General features: G+C 47.3%; 1 protein-coding gene across 1 annotated transcript in view; it reads left to right on the top strand.

Annotated features, from left to right (window-relative positions):
- LOC144696443 (kinesin-like protein KIF27) overlaps positions 1 to 17,815 on the top strand; it is a 130,608-nt gene that overhangs the window by 52,137 nt on the left and 60,656 nt on the right. The window contains exon 11 of the mRNA XM_078567739.1: positions 15,548 to 15,753. Coding sequence (XP_078423865.1) covers positions 15,548 to 15,753 — 206 coding nt within the window. The remainder of the gene's footprint in view (positions 1 to 15,547; positions 15,754 to 17,815) is intronic.

Genomic DNA, 17,815 nt, shown 5'->3' with positions numbered 1-17,815 from the left:
TAGTGGGGGATTCAGTGATGGTAATGCCATTGAACATCAAGGGACAATGGTTAGTTTCTCTCTTGTCGGAGATGGTCATTGCCTGGCACTTGTGTGGTGCAAATGTTACTTGCCACTTGTCAGCCTAAGCCTGGATGTTGTCCAGGTCTTGCTGCATTTGGACCTGAACTGCTTCAGTATCTGAGGAGTCATGAATGGTGCTGAACATTGTGCAATCATCAGCGAACATCCCCACTTCTGACCCTTTGATGAAAGGTTGGTCATTGATAAAGCAGCTGAAGATGGTTGGGCCGAGGACACTATCCTGAGGAACTCTTGCAGTGATGTCCTGGAACTGAGATGACTGACCTCCAACAACCATAACCACCTTCCTTTGTGCTCGGTATGACTCCAACCAGTGGAGAGATTTCCCCCTGATTCTCATTGACTCCAGTTTTGCTAGGGCTCCTTGATGCCACACCCTGTCAAATGCGGTCTTGATGTCAAGGGCAGTCACTCTCACCTCAACTCAGGAGTTCAGCTCTTTTGTCCATGTTTAAACCAAGTCTGTAATGAGATCAGGACTTAAGTGGCCATGGCAAAACCCACACTGGGCATCAATGAGCAGGTTATTGTTAAGCAAGTGCCGCTTGATAGCACTGTTGATGACCCCTTCCGTTACTTTACTGATGATCGAGAGTAGATTGATGGGGCGGTAATTGGCGGGGTTGGACTTGTCCTGCATTTTGTGTACAGGACATACCTGGGCAATGTCCACATAGCTGGGTAGATGCCAGTGTTGTAGCTGTACTGGAGCAGCTTGGCTAGGGGCGCAGAAAGTCCTGGAGAACAAATCTTCAGCACTATTGCTAGAATATTGTCAGGTCCCATAGCCTTTGCACTATCCAGTGCCTTCAGCCGTTTCTTGATATCACGTGGACTGAATCGAGTTGGCTGAAGACTGGCATCTGTGATGCTCCAGAAGTCGAAATAACTCCTTCCTAGCCACTCTATCTTGGTTCCTCATAATTTTCTACACCTCAATTAAATCCCCCCTCAGACTCTTCTGTCCAAAAGAAAATAGCCCCAGCCTATCTGACCTTTCCTCAGAGCTAAAATTCTCCATTCCTGGCAACATCCTCATAAATTTCCTCTGTACCTTCTCTACTGCAATCACATCTCCCTGTATTATGGTGACCAGAAATGTGCGCAGGACTCTGTGGCCTAAGAGTGTTTTATACAATTCAAGCATAGCATCTCTGCTTTTATATTTTAGACCTTGGCCAATAAAGCAAAATATCCTGTGTTCCTTCTTGAAACCTTTGTTATGATCCCCAGCTGAGGTTACCCCTGGACAAGCCTGATCCCAGAGTGGAACCCAGCTTGATGGATCCTAAATTTGAATTGCTTGTTTAAAACTTTTAACAAAACTTTTAACAAAAACATTTATTAAACAAGAAATGGTGAACTATATTACAATGCCCCTTCATCCACAACTATACCTACAGATATACAGATTTGTAAGGATAACACAAGTTACAAAGCTATCTTATACGCTGATGTTCACCGTAAGTACACAGTCCATGTACCAATAGGCACACTGTGGCCAGACACACCGCACTCTGAAACCAAGTGACAGGTGCCACCTCAACCAGATGCTGTGGATCTCTCCTCAACACCTCAAGCCAGATGCTTGTCACACTGTGAGCCAACCAGCCTCACTGCACTCTGCCTTTCACACAGGAGTTTCCAATCTCCACCCTCCAAGACCTCACCTTGGAATCTTCTCCCAAATTGACACTTTCTCTGAGATGCCTTCCGCAAGGGTTCACCTCCAGGGTTTCAAACCCTCCTTCTGATGTTCCTCTTCCCTGGGACGCCACATGCATTCAAGCTGTGTTCCATACACTCTCACTGACTCAGCCATCAACAATACCACTGCTTCACATGCCCATGCCAAAGAGTTACAGACCTTCAGTTGTCTCTTTGGACCTTCTTGCCTCTTGCAAGCTGTTCTCGCTTTAAATCTGCTTTCTGCAGCTTTTGTCTCTTTAATTCTGAAGCTTGGAGCCTTTCTCTCTGCCCCTCACTCTTAACTTCATTAACAGGACCTTTTCCAGGTTCCTGCCCTTCCTTTGACTAGAAGGTCTGCTTGAGACTTTCTCCTGTTCCACTCCCCTGGATTTTGGGGTCTTTTTTTAGCTTGAGACTTGCTATCTGTTCCTTCTGCTCCAGTCTCTCTCTGGCAGCTACTTTCAGCCAATTTTAGCTTGGGACTGGCTATCTGTCCCTTCTAGGTGGCTTCTGTTTGGCAGCCATCTTCAAAACTGCCTTTCTAGTTCTTTCTGTGTGTCTGTGGGAGGGACCTGCCTCGCTGGACCCCTGTTGCTAGTCAACAGCACTGTTTTCCTTCTACTCTTGTTTGCTTAACTTAGTTGCAGCCGTAAAACTCTCACTAGAAATGCAAACACCTTTTAAAGTAAACTAAAACTCAATTTGACCTTTCTTAACACACAGAAAGAGAAATACAAATCAAACTTAAACATTTTTTAAAGCTAAACTCATTCCTAACACTCACAAATACAAATATAACTTAAGCTATCTCTGTTTCCTTACTCCTTACCTAACTGTCCTGCTACATCCAGGGATCTGTGCACTCCCAGTTCCCTTTGTTCCTCCACAGTTTAGTATCCTGCCATTTATTGTGTATTTCCTTATTTGCCTTTCCCAAATGCATCACTTCACACTTTTCCAGTTTGCATTCCGTTTGCCATTTTCTGCCCACTTTGATATCTCCCTGCTGCCTACAGTTTTCTTCCTTATAATCAACCACACAACCAACTTTTGTATCATCTGCAGTCAATCATACCATGCACATTGAAGTCTAGTTCATTGATATACATCACACAAAAAAGACAATGGGCTTAGTTCTGAGATCCGTGGAATCTCACTGGAAACAGCCTTCCAGTCACTAAAACAGCTATCGACCATTGTCTTTTGGTTTCTGCCACGCTTTTGGATCAAGCTTGCCACTTGTATTTGGATCCCTTGAGCTCTTACTTTTCTGATCAATCCATCATGTGGGACTTTGTCAAAAGCCTTGTTAAAATCCATGCAGAACGTCAACCTCATTAACTGTCCTTATTACCACCTCAAATTTATTTTGCTATTACATTAAAAAATGAAGCAATGAAAAATAAAGTTAATTACATTTTGGAAACGATCATTATTGTTTCCACGTAATTAAATATCTACTTATGGTTCTCATTCTACTTCATCCTCTTTTTTTATTCATTCATGGGATGTAAGTGTCGCTGGCTTGGCCAGCATTTATTGCCCATCCCTAAATGCCCTTGCTTTCTTGAACTGATGCAGTCCATGTGGTGCAGGTACACCCACAGTGCTTCCCACGCTCCTGACCTACAGACACCCAGGGCGGAGAGGGAAGAGGACCTCCTCATGAACCTGCTCCTGGGCCTGGCCAAGCTGGCCATTAACAGGTCCAGGCAGCGGGCAATTGAGGAGGTCGTCCAACCCGACCGTCTGCCCCTCTTCTGTGGCTACGTGCGTGGCCGAGTGTCCCTGGAGAGGGAGCACGCAGTGACCGCTGGCACCATCGAGGCCTTCCATGCTCAGTGGGCACCGTGGGGACGGGGGTGTTTTATTGACCCCTTTGATCGCATTTTGTTTTGATGTTTATAAGTTTCCTTTAAATTTAGTATTTTACTTTTGCAGTCTCCCTTTAAGGGGCCGCCTTTTACTTTGTCCCTGATTTTGTTAATTTAGTTTAATTGGTTTGACTCAAAAGAGTTACACCTAGAGTGCTGTTAGGTAGGGAGCTCTAAAATTTTTATCCAGTGACAGTGAAGGAACGGCCATATATTTCCAAGTAAGGATGGTGAGTGGCTTGGAGGTGGTGGTGTTCCCATACATCTGCTACCCTTGTCCTTCTAGATGGTAGCGGTCCTGCATCTGGAAGCTACTGTCTAAGGAGCCTTGCTGAGTTCCTGCAGTGGACCTTGTAGATGGTACACACTGCTGCCACTTTGCATTGGTGGTGGAGAGAGTGAATGTTTGTGGATGTGGTGCTAATCAAGCAGGCTGCTTTGTCCTGGATGGTGTCAAGCTTCTTGAGTGTTGTTGGAGCTGCACTCATCCAGGCCATTGGAGAGTATTCCATCGCACTCCTGACCTGTGCCTTGTAGATGGTGGACAGACTTTGGGGAGTCAGGAGGTGAATTGCTCACCACACAATTCCTAGCCACTGACCTGCTCTTGTAGCTGCAGTATTTATATGGCTGGTCCAGTTCAGTTTTTGGTCAATGGTCACCCCCAATATGTTGATAGTGGGGGATTCAGCGATGGTAATGCCATTGAATGTCAAGGGGTGATGGCTAGATTCTGTTTTGTTGGAGATGGTCATTGCCTGGCACTAGTATGGCACGAATATAACTTGCCAGGTCAAGTCTGGATATTGTCCAGGGCTTGCTGCATTTGGACGTAGACTGCTTCAGTATCTAAGGAGTCGCGAATGGTGCTGAGCGTTGTGCAATTGTCAGCGAACACCCCCACTTCTGACCTTATGATGGAAGGAAGGTCATTGGTGAAACAGCTGAAGATGGTTGGATTTGGACACTACCCTGAAGAACTCTTGCAGCGATATCCTGGGACTGAGATGATTGACCTCCAACAACCACAATCACCTTCCTTTGTGCTAGGTATGACTCCAACCAGTGGAGAGTTTTCCCCCTGGTTCCCATTGACTCCAGTTTTGCTAGGGCTCCCTGATGCCACACCCTGTCAAATGTGGCTGTGATATCAAGGACAGTCATTCTCACCTCACCTTGGGAGTTCTGCTGTTTTGTCCATGTTTGAACCAAGGCTGTAATGAGGTCAGGAGCTGAGTGATCTGACTGTTTTTTACTTGTAAGTGTGCTTGCAGAGTAGCTGAACTCTGGGAAACCAAAAGTGCTAATGCTGTGTAAAACCAAAAGGAAGTATTCCTCATTAAAAACTGGCTGACCTGAGTTGTCACACTCACAGCTCATAAATAGTGTGTTAGGAGACTGCAAAATATGTCACTTTATGAATATGTCAAGTCGTTTTTTGCTTAAAAATAATAGAGAGGTTTTAAGGTTGAAATGGCCACATGATGGGTGAAATTTAATCCAGGCAACAAGGGTATCGTCTGCTGGGTGGAGAGCCGGCGAGAGCCCTCAATACCTAATTTGGGAAAGGCCCATATTAAGTGCCAGCAGTGGGCCTTCCCCAGGATCAAGAAACCTGGAGGTGGAAATCCCACCCCCTGGGAGCAGCAAGCCAATTGGAGGCCGTCAGCTCTCCAGTTCAGGTAGCACCACTGCGGGAGTGGTGGCAGCTCCCAGCAATGCATCAGAGGCCCAGGATTGGTGCGAGATCCAGGGCACAGGTAAGTGTGGGGTGGAATGTGAGTTGTAGAGAGGGGACAAGGTGGAGTCAGGAAAAAGGGCAGAGTGACCCTCAGTGAGCCACTTCCTGGTGTTGGGTCTCTTGATCAGGCACCGAGTGTCTTTGAATGAGGGAGCCCCAAACTTCTGCCGGGAGTTCGAAAACAAACAAGACATTGTCCCCCACGTGGAGACTACTCCCACCCACTACTGGCTGAATGCCAGCAGCAGTGGGCTAAGATCCGTAAGTGGGCATTAATTAAGGCGTGCCACCTTCATGGGCCCACTTTTCCAATTGGAGGCCCCCCCGCACCAAGGTCTGTCCCCCACCCCCTGGGTACGCCTCTTCCGATGCACCTCCCCTCATCCTTACCCTGAGACCCATCCCTTTGCCCCCATCTCCCCCATCTGGGGCCCCCTCTCCTGATCCCACCAAGAAGCCCTCAACATATCTGTCATCTGGCTTCTGGTTCCTTTTTGGCTGGGTCTGGATGTAGCCCCCTGATTGGCCACCCTCCTGGTGGTGTTGTGAGGACCAGAGAGTTGCCAGCCAATCAGATTGGCCAGAAGCTCTCAGAGGAGGGAGTTCCTCCCCAGATAGGACCAGAAGTCTAGCCCTGAGCCACTTATCACTCCTCTGAGCGTTGAATGGTTGCAGGTCAGCCAATGGAGTGGGAGCAGGTTTCGCAACAACTTTTTTGGTGGTATGGCAATAAACTCCACCACCCATAAAATCCTGCCCTTGGTGTCAAACTTGGTGTCAAATTTTGTTTGATAATGCTCTTGTGAAGCGTGTTGGTATAATATGTTAAAGATACTATATAAATACATGTAGTTATTGTTGTTGTTGTGTAAATAGAGTGAATGTGCATCCCTAAACAAAGTTAGCTGTCATTCTTGAAATGACAGGAGAGAGGGTCAGAAAGAGGTTACAAAAGTTGGAAGATGTACAGCTGCCAGGGTCCAGTAGAGAGCCCTTGAATGCCACTGATGAATAAGAAGTTTCGGAGAGTAAGGGAAATGAGAAACATGCCAACTAGTTCAAATACAGCTATCAGGATTTTAAATGGATCTATCAAGAAACAGAGAAGGGAATGGAAATGGCATGTATGAAGAGAAGTTTGTCACTCATTGTGCCAGGATGCTAATAGCATCATTCCAGAGGAAGGCAAGGCAAACAACTCCACTCTGTCAGCCCTGTCACTGGAAATACTAGAAATCTGAAATAAAGACAAAGTGCTGGAAATACTCAGGTCTGGTAGCTTCTGTGAAGAGAGAAGAATGTCCTGAAGAAGAGTCACGTTGGACTCGAAATGTTAACTCTGCTTCTCTCTCCATAAATGCTGTCACACCTGCTGAGTTTTTCCAGCACTTATTGTTTTAAAGTTCCTGAAATCGTTGTTGATACTGTAAGCGTCTCAGTAATAAGCTGAACTAATTGCATTTGCAATATACCTATAACAACAACTTGTATTTATATATCACCTCTAATGTGGTAAAAAGTCCACAGAAACATTATCAAACAAAATTTGACACTGAGCCATCTAAGGAGATGTTACGATAAATGCCCCAAAGCTTGGCCAAAGAAATATGTTTTATAGAGCTTCATAAAGGAGGAAAAGGAGATAAAGAGGCTGAGAGATTAAAAATGGGGATGCTCAAGAGACCAGAATTGGAGAAGCACAGATATCTTAAAGGGTAGTAGGGCTGGTGGAAATTAGAGAGATAGAAAGTGGTAAGACCATGGAGGGGTTTGAAAACAAGGATGAGGCATTGCTCAACCTGGAGGCAATATAGATCTAAGAGCACAAGGATGTTGGCGAATAGGATTGATCCAAGTTTGGACATGGGCAGCAGAGTTTTGGATGGCCTCAATTTTATGGACAGCAGAATATGGAAGGCAGGCCAAAATTAGTCAGGCCTATAGATAACAAGGCATGGATGAGGATTTCAGCAGCAGAGCTGGTGCAGGGGCAGAGTCGGCCAATGTTACAGAAGTGCAAATAGGTGGTCTTAGATGGTAGAGATTTGTGGTTGGTAGCTCATGTCGTGATTATATATGACACCAAGGTTGTGAGCAGTCTGATTCAGCCTCAAACAGTTTCCAGGGTGAGGGCTGGAGTCAGTAGTTAGGGAATGGAGTTTGTGGCAGGATCCAAAGACAATGGGCCCACCTGCCATAACCTCGCCACTTCATCACACCAGGTGCCATATTTAAACTCTAGCTGTATGCACCAGATCCCAGTGCTTTCAGGCCACGACTGCTGCAGGGAAGATGTCCACAAAAGGCAAGAAGACTGCAGCCCCCAGGTTTGGCATCGTGTCACTGGAACGCCTTTTGGATGCCGTGGAGGTCTGCCGTGATGTCCTCTACCCCCACTCTGGCTGCAGGACGGGCAGCGGCGTGAACAACCTGGCTTGGGAGGTGGTGGCAGCTGTGGTCATCACCGATGCCCTTCAAAATAGGACAACCACTTAGTGCCACAAGAGGATGAATGATCTCCTCCGTTCTGCCAGGGTAAGTCACTCTCCTCATCAGTCTCAATTCACACAATCTCAAATGCATCACACATTCACAGGGTTCTCACCCACTGCCAGTTCAAGGGACATCAACATTCACACTCTCTCACACACCTTCATTGTCCTCATCCCATCCATTGATCTACTCACCACCCACACATACCAGGCATACTTATCATCTGACCTGGCAGGCATCCTACTTACACTCTCCCCACCTCTATTCACGTAGGACAAGGCACATAACAAGAGAGAGAGGTCACAGACCGGTGGAGGAATGCCTGACATCAAGATCCTCACGGACTTTGAAAACAGAGCCATCCAGCTGGCTTGCGACAGTGTGGACCATTCCTGTGCTGACGATGAAATCGGCAGTACTCTACCAAGTGAGGATCCAGCAATGCAACATCCATCAGACAACCATGCTATGAGTAATGTGTCCTGTTTCACAGGCCACTGCCATGTACTAATTATCTCCTCTTGCTTCCGCAGACACATCAGGGAAACAGCCGCCGGAGTCCACAACCCAGGGCCTCTAGTCAAGCCCCGAAGAAATCTCTGAAGAGGAATCAGAAGACACTCTCCTTGAAGTCCCGCCTCAGCGCTCACCCACACCCTCCATCAGCGCAGAGACACGCACCTCGGTGGGATTTAGCTTTAGAATAGCCTCGGGATTACAATCTGGTGAGCACATTACACTGTCTAATCCACAGCAGGTAGTGGCAGGAACTTCCCAGGTGTCTGGCACTTAGAGGACTGCTGGAGGCCAGAACGTTGCTGAGTCTGAGTCAGATGACGAGCCTCTGGACTCGGTCATATCACAGCTGCTGGAGCTGCAAAGGCAAGCTTGGGAACATCAGGAAGGGATTTCCGCAGCACTTCTCAGATTGCGAGGCACAATGGAAGAGTCCATCCGCCTTCAGGCTGAGGTGACAGCGCCGGCATGCCAATGCACTTAGGTCAACACTGGTAGGATGGCGGCCACCATGGAGACCTTGGTTCAGGCGTCTCTCCTGCATTTCTGCACGGACTCAACTCCATCACTGAAGCCATAGTTCACCTCCAACAGCATGTACGCGAGAGGGGTGCAGGGCAGCTTGATCTCTCAACTACCCTTTCTCCTCAAGGAGTCAGCCTGGGGCCCTTGGGCACCCATAGGGAGGAGGATCTGCAGGTGTCCCCCTTGGGGCCATCCAGCCAGGTGACTTCGGGAGTGTCTCACCCATCCAAATCCCCTCTTCCTGTGCAGTCAGAAGCTCCAGCTCCACAGGCCGAGGAGGGTACCACTGCCACACAGCAGGACCCCGAAAGTAGGCCGGCACCCTCCAGGTCTCGGCCCTCCAGAGGACACCCGCCAAGGTCATCACAGACAGGGCATCACAGTCAGCAGGCTACCCCCATCTCTCCTGTGGATGTCCAGTGAGCACCAAGACGTAGAGGCAGGGTTAGGAAAGTTAAGAAGATGTAGTTGCACAGCCTGGGCACAGGTGTTAATCACTTGTACATACTGTTCACTCTTGTCAGTAAACTGCTAAGAATGTTTCCCTGCCTGTGGCTCCTTGTTCTGATGAGCAGTGTTCTTGTCACTCAGATGTGAAACCTTTCTGCACAAGATAAAGGCAGGCGTCTCAGTCCAGGGCCTCTTCCCTGTGCTCTGAGCAGCCTTCAGACCAAAGTGGTGGTCCAGCCTCACTCCCTGGACACATAACTGATGACTGCACCTCGACGGTGCTTGTTATTGCTGCCAGAATGTAGTGGGCAGGCGTCACAAAGTTCCATCATTCGCTCTGTGTGCTCTCAGCACCCTTAAGGTGGGACTGGCCCCCATTTCTTCAGCACCTGTAACCAGTGACACTGTGCTCCTGAAGGGATCAGGTGCTGAAGGCAGTTAAAGGATCTGATGCTTCTAAAGTTTCATGGCTGCATCTCCATGGTATGACCCTGATCACAGAGTACAAGCGAGCTGCCCTCGACCTGACAGGAGTCAGACATTCTCAGAGGCTAGATGTGAAGATGTGTGGAGTGTCCTCACTGCATGTTGTCATTATCCTCCTGCAATCGAGTGACTATTAGGGCCTCCACTGCATCTCCATGACAGAAGCATTATCACTGAGGGTAGGTGCGTTGCCATAAGCCAGACTGGAGCCAAACATTCACAGATGCAATGTGAGTATCTGTGGGATCTCCTCACTGAATGTCGTCATCATTCTCCACAAATCTAGCAGCTATGAGGGTCTCCTGAGTGTGCCTGCCACGCCTGGCCAGTGCAAGGGCCTCATTGCCCATCATCCCCACCTTCGAGGAACTCCTCACCCTCATCCCCGTCGGCATCCTCCTCATCCAAGAAGACATCCAGTTCCTCCATCCACTCCTCAGCCAGCTCGTCTCCCCATTGGAGCGCCAGGTTGTAAAGGGCACAGCAGACAACAATGATGAGTGACACCCTCTGTGGACTATATTGCAGTGCTCCACAAGACTGGTCTAGGCACCAGAACCTCATTTTCAGCATCCCGAGGGTCTGCTCCACCAAGTTGTGAGTTGCAGCATGAGCCTCGTTAGCCCTTTGCTCTGCTGCAGCCTGAGGCCGCTGTGCAGGTGTCATCAGCCACATCATCTGCCGGTAGCCCTTGTCCCTGAGGAGCCGTCCCTGAGGAGCCATCCCTGCAGCTTCTGTGGACCCTGGAATACATCCATGATCTGCAACCGACTGAGAATGTAGGAGTTGTGCACACTCCCTGAAAACCGTGCGCAGACCTGCTAGATGCATTTCTGGATGTTGCACACAAGCTGCGCATTAGGCGAATGGAATCCCTTGCGGATGATATAGTTGACCACATGTTGTGATGGAGACCTGAGCGCCACGTGAGTGCAGTCGATCACACCCTGCACCTGTGGGAATCCCGCAATCTGGGCAAATCCAATCGCTCTTGCATCCTGGCTGTCCTGGTCCCGGGCGAAATGCACAAAGTTGTGTGCCCTTGCGAAGATGGCATCCATGACCTCATGGATGCATTTGTGAGTAGAGGCTTGTGAGATCCCACAGAGATCACCTGTGGAGTCCTGAAAGGAGCCACTGGCATAGAAATTGAGCACTGTAGTCACTTTCACGGCCACTGGCAGTGGATGTCCTCCATGTCCCTGTGGTGCCAAATTCTGCAGTAGCTGGCAGGTGTGACCAACCAGCTCCCTAGACATGCGCAGTCTTCGCCAACACTGGTTCTCGGTAATGAAAGGCGGCATCTGTCGTGTCGTTAAGCGCCAACCAGTGATGGCTCACTGTGGCTCTTAGGCAGCATGTGCGGGAGCCCCAGCCCCCACTTCCAGGCGGTGCTGCCCCTCCCTCCATGCTGCCATGCACCACAGTCGCTCTCTCCTCCATCGCCTTCACTCTCTGTAAGCCACAAGGCATTGAGCTAGTTCACCAGGCTCCATGATTCTCAAGTTCTCCTCCTGCAGGATAAAAGAGAGAGACACGTAGGTTAGCATGGGTGTACTAGGAACCCATCCTGTTTAAGTGTGAAGACCCCTTAACCCATCACTGAGCGTGCTGACTGCCACTCGGGTGGCCAGAGATTAGTGCACTGCATGGTTGCCTGAAACTCCACCCACCTCTGCCCCACTCCACCCGACCGATTGGTGGCAGCTTTGCCCATTGGACTGCATGCTGTGCCCTCAGCTCAGGCGCAGGCAATCTCCTAATCTGCGCCTCAAGGCTACATTGTTAGCTTGAACCATGGGGGAGACTGATCCAAACTGGGATGCTGACATTCCAAAGGGCTGTGAGCACCTCCACCAGTGACTGCTCCATGGCCAGCTTTAGCAAGGAGATTGTTTTTCAGTTGACTAAAATGCTTATGAATTTGCAGTCTGTGCTTAAGGGCTGAAAAGCTCTGGAGCACTTGCTGGCCCTTAATGTCTCTGCATTGCTTGAGTGAGCTAGAAGTCCAACTCCTCCAATCATATCAATGGCTGCACCTCAGTTCTGCCTCATCTGCAGAAGAATGATCACTTTATAGGAGGTGAACCTAATGCTTGGCCACTTGCCTAACCCAGTTACGCCCCCACCCCGAATGTTTGTGTGCCACATTCAACCGCAAGGCAGCCCTTGCCCCTCCATCCCCCACCGCAAAGTCACCTCAACCGCAAGACGGCCCTTGACCCACCCCCTCCCCACCCAAAAGGGGCTGAAACTTGAATTCCAACAGGCAATACTGGCAAGTGCTGCACATGGTTGCTGAGTACTCATCTCCGAGTTCCCCTCAAAGTTCAGCCCTCCAAGTGCACGCCTTTTATATGCTGTTGTGAAACACATTGGCGTGCTTTCCTGCCGACGTGGATGGGCGATCCAGCGGGGCGGGGTGTTGGGGAACAATTCCAGCGGACTGGCCTAATAATGATATGCAGATGTATTACAATGAGGTTCCCAACGTCTGATGGCGTGAAATGCAGCCCACCATTGGCGGGCTGAGCGGACAATTGCAAGCTGGCTTCACGCCATCATGAAACTAATCGTGCCATATTGTCTGCTCACGCCACTGAATACGCCCAACACCGGCGGGCACGGAAAATCCCGGCCAATGGCTTTGGTCTTCCCATTATTTGGAGGAAATTTCTTATCCATTGGTGGATATCGGAGCAGTACTGAGACAATTTAGAGACTGTGAAAGGGGCGAGAGAGATGGCAATGAGGTAGAACTGGGTGTTGTGAATGTCCATATCACTGAAAGACAGCTTGAAGATATAAAATAAGAGAGGGCTAAGGATAGATCCTTGAGTGACGCCAGAGGTGACGGTGCAGGAGTGCGAAGAGAAGTCGTTGGAAGGTGGTTTTCTGGCAACAACTGCATAGATAAGAATGAAACCAGATGCGTGCTAAACCTAGCTGAACTAATGGAAGCCATCTAATATTGTTAACTTGTCAGTAATTTAAAGAGTCAGTTGTAAACTAATCTCACCATTATGTTAATCCTTGTTGCAAAGCTTAACATCAGTTTATAATAAGCAAGTTAATGCTGAATTATTATGACATAGCTGAACTGTCTTCATTACTTGTCAAGTAACCTTATCTATTAAATAATTTACATTATTAATATTTAAGACTTAAATGCTGATCAGTTGATTATCAATCAGCCTGTAAATCCTTCCAATATGCCTGATGGCAGTAAGAGTGGGAGAGTTTCCTGGTCAGCCATACTGCAGAAGGCAATGGCAAACAATTGCAGTATTTTGCCAAGCATAATCATAGACTAATCCAATTGAAGTCCATGATCACCAATGCCCTCATAGAACACGGTACCTGAAGGAGGAGGAAGAAGTGCTGATAATTTGATCAGAAGGTTTTAAAGAATAAATGTTAATTCATGCCTTTTATGGTCTGACTGCTTCGTTGATTATACATCAACATGCGGTTAGTTCAAACAGTGGTTTATGCATTTCCTAATATAGACACAATATTGTAGATGTTAATATATTCCAAACTGTCTGATGCTCTTAAGACTGTTTGATGAGCCAAATTTAAGCATTATTTCTTCCCTGGGCTATGATTAAAGGGATGCGATTATGGATTCATCTGGGGCCCTTTTTTTTATAAATATTCCTTTCAATATTTACTGGAGTGCTTATTCCATTGTTTCTGCAACTATGTGAAGCTTAATTTTTGTTGTTGTCATCAGTGGCAGCATCCTTCCATCTATGTAAGATGATAGACATGCAATAAATCAAATCCTTTGCAGATGGGGGAAGGTTCATATGGTGCACTTTTGCTGATGGCTGAAGTGACCAATCCATGAGAGGCAAGTTCTGCCACACATGCTGGATATGAAGTGGTTTTCAGGTATCATTGTGGGTTGTTGTTTTCGGTGTTGGTGCCTGTTGTCAAGCCACTGTAGCCACTGATCATCGTGGTGATGCATGCTGACCGACTGGTGATGTCACCCATTCCCTCTGTCATTGGCTAGTGTCTCCCGGGTGTGAAAATTGATGTTTTTGATCTTAATGGCACCCTTGCAAGCATCCTTGAAGCAGAGCTTTCGGTGTCCTACTGGTCTTCTGGCTCCGGCATACAGAACATCTTTGGTTAAACGTGTGTCTTCCATCCTGTGAATGTGCCTGAGCCAGTGAAGTTGCCTCTGCTTGATGAGCGCCAGCATACTTGGAAGATTTGCCTTCGAGAGGACTTCATGATCTTGTCCTTCCTTGAGATGTCCAGAAAGCGCTGCAAATAGTGAAAATGAAAGTTGTTGAGTTTCCTTTCTTGATGACTTTAAGTCCATGTTTCACGGCCATACAACAAGGTAGAGAACGCAGACCTCATAAACCAACACCTTGGTTCTGAGGGGTAGCTTGATGTTATCCCATGCACATTTCATGAGTTGGCCAAAGGTGGTAGCTGCTTTTCCTATGCATATGTCGTCTGCATCAAGCAACAGATTGTCTCTGACCAAGGACCCAAGGAAGCAGAATTTGTGAACCACTTCCAGAGGGGCGTTACTTCAAGTGATCAAGGGTGGAGATGTGACACCTTATCCCATAACTACCGTTTTCTTGAACCTTATAGTAAGGAAGAACAAGTTACAGGAGTGGGAGAGACAATACATGAGCCTTTGTAGTTGAGTTTCTATGTGAGGGACTAGCGCAGAGGAATCATCAGCATAGAGGAGTTCTCTAGTCAAGATGTGGTGCATTTTTGTCTACACTTTCAATCTGGACAGATTAAAGAGCTAGCCATCTGGCCTAGTTTGCAGGTAAACTCCTATATCTGCAGGGAAGGCAAAGGAGTGGAGCATGGAAAAAAAATACCAAACAAAGTGGGAACTAGGACACAGCCCTTTTGCACTCCATTCTTCACCCTGAAACTGTTGGAAGTGGTACTGTGAAACTGTAGCGTACAATGCATGTTGTCGCGCAAGGAGCAGATGAGGCTGAGGAGCTTTGGCATACAACCAATTTCCCCCAAAATCTTGTAGAGTCCTATGCTGCTGATGGTGCCGAATGTGATCATGCAAGTAAGGTAAAGAATGAGCCTGTGTGAGGCCTCGAACTTCCCATCCTCCTGGAAACCAGGCCCAGGTCCGCCACCAGCCAACTGCTGAACCCAATTCTCCCAGTAGGAAGAGAACCTGCTGCGGCCCAGCTCCCCATGCACACACCTTACACCTTGGCCAGAGGCAAGATGTGGGAAGCTTAATTGTACCAATTGTTAAAATTCTTGTTGATTGCACATAGTCATCCACCTTCATTAAAAAAAATTGAACCTTTATACCGGGTAGGAATGGGGAAAATACTTAAGGCCATGGTGAGACAGCCTCTTTTAAAAAGAGTCCATATTCCATAATCTCTTGCATTGGGTTATAGGTCTCATTTTAATACACATGAGGACAAATGGGACAATCGAGTATGACTACGTAATGGTTAGCTTTTCAACACTTGGGTGTCATAGACTCTCCTACTTAATTGGGAGGCATAAAAAAGTAAGATAAAATCTGCTTTATTTTCTGAGATGACTGGAGGTAACATTTTTTTTTAAAGAGTTGTCCAACTTTGTCTTTATTGTTGTTATTGTCACAATAAATTCATCAGTAATAAAATATATCTCTATCTATTTATTTGTTAATTTATTCATTCAGGTCAGGACGCCCAGGCTGTGAACCGACAGTATTACCAAAAGATCACTCAGTTAGAACAAGAAGCTGAGCAGGCCAAGACTGAGCTGTCAGAAGCTCAGAAACAACTACAGGAACTGGAGAACAAGGAACTCAGGGATGCTACAGAGAAAGCGAAGCTACAAAGAGAATTCCGCAAGAAAATGGAAACCGCCAAAGATAAAATGCAGGTTAGACATTTATATAATAAAGTAAGAATGCTCAAAATGGATTCAGTAAATAAAATTCACAAATCAGACAATAGTTTCTAGAGCAAATGTTTCAAAACAGCTGTTATAATTCAGGCCTGATACTTTTTCTCTTGTGCTGTGACTTCATGAATGAAACACCAGGCTGCAGGGTAAACAATTAATTATTTTATCCCAGGGACATGCTGGTGTACAGTACTCCGCCACACACACCTGTTCCCTCAAACTGACAACTAAATTCACTAGCCCTCGAAACTAGTCTTGGAGATCGTAGTGTGTGATTAATCTGCACCCTGTTATTTGCAATGTGGGCAGCATGTCAACTTCATACTGCTTCCACATCTGAATGATCTCTGCACCCAGCCAGCCCTAGCTGTGCTGTTAACATCAGCAGTGCACCAATATTGTTAGTAGGGTTGTTAGCCCTACTTAAAGCTGGGGTCTTGGTGAGATCACATCTGGAGTATTGTGTGCAGCTTTGGCCTCCTTACCTAAGAAAGGATATACTTACCATAGAGGGACTGCAGCGAAGGTTCACCAGACTGATTCCTGAGATGGCAGGATTGTTGCCTGAGGAGAGATTGGGCTGACTAGGCCTGTTTTCACGGGAGTTTAGAAGAATGAGAGGGGATCTCATGGAAACATAAAATTCTGACAGGGCTGGACAGACTGGATGCAGAGATGATGATGGGTGTTCTAGAACAAGGGGTCACAATCTCAGGATATGGGGGTAGCCTATTTAGGACTAAGATGAGGAGAAACTTCTTCACTCAGAGGGTGGTGAACCTGTGGAATCCACTACCACAGAGGGTTGTGGAGGCCAAGTCACTGAATATATTTAAGAAGGAAATAGATAGATTTCTAGACTTTAAAGGCATCAAGGGGAATGGGGAGAGAGCAGGAGTATGGCATTGAGAGAGAGGATCAGCCATGATCATATTGAATGGCAGAGCAGGTTCGAAGGGCTGAATGACCTAGTTCTGCTATTTTTTTGTTTCTAGCCGGCACTACTGAAGGCCAGCTTCCGCCTCTTAAAGAGGAAATGCATTGTGGCTTGAGCAGGTGCTGGCAGCCGTGCTTGAAGAGAACCTGACCTGGGAAAGAGTAAGGGCTGGCACAACATGGGAGAATGTGTTCCAAACATTTTGGATGCTGCATTGGTGGTCTGCGTGGAAGAGGTTGAAAGGAGGAGAGGTGGTCTATATCCACAGGAGGGAAGAAGGCCTTCCAGAAACATGGCTGAAAGGCTGTGGGAGCAGGTAGCCTTGGAGGTCAATGACAGGAGTCAAGCCCCAAGGACCTGAATGCAATGGCACAGGAAGTCCAGTGACCTCACGAGTAACCAAGAGCTGTGAACACATCTTCAAATGTCAAATCCTACCAACTGTATCTGTATCCTCAGCTTCAGTACTGCTCACCTACCAACAATGTCTATCAATTGGGCCTCATACCTAATATTCCCTATATGCTTCACCTCATCCTCACACATTTGGCACTCCTTCAAACCTCACACCCACCTCTCACGGCTTGCACAAACTGTCAGCTTTTTAACCAAGACAGCCACGTCACTGAAACCTATTCCATAACACTCACTGACACACTTCCCTTTCTCTTGCAGGCAAAGGTTGTGCACAACCTGAGGCAGCCAGGAGATAACCAGAGGGGGCAGGTGCACCCCTGCATATGTTCTAAATCAGATGGGGGAGATGTTGCCGGCCGTATTGGGACGCCCATTGCTGAGGCTATGGCTAGGGCATAGCTGAAACCAGCAACGATGATGTTGTTCTGGTACCTAATCCTCTTTCTCACCTCCCACTTTCCCTCAAACTATGTTCTCTTGCAATTTATAAGCGACAAATGGCGTAAAGGTTCATCTCCCTGCACCAGAACCTTGCCCTTGTGCCTTTTCCCTTTTAGATGTAACTTAACCAGTCAGTGGAGGAACGTCTAGGAGAAAGTGATGATGAGGACAAAGCACCATTACTTCATTTCACATTCATAGCTACCAGCTCAGATACTGACATTGTATACATCTAAGAGGATA

This window comes from Cetorhinus maximus, chromosome 2 (assembly GCF_964194155.1).
Source record: "Cetorhinus maximus chromosome 2, sCetMax3.hap1.1, whole genome shotgun sequence".
Taxonomy (NCBI): Eukaryota; Metazoa; Chordata; class Chondrichthyes; order Lamniformes; family Cetorhinidae; genus Cetorhinus; species Cetorhinus maximus.
Note: the sequence above shows the minus strand (reverse complement) of the source record. Positions and strands in the feature narration are given on the sequence as shown.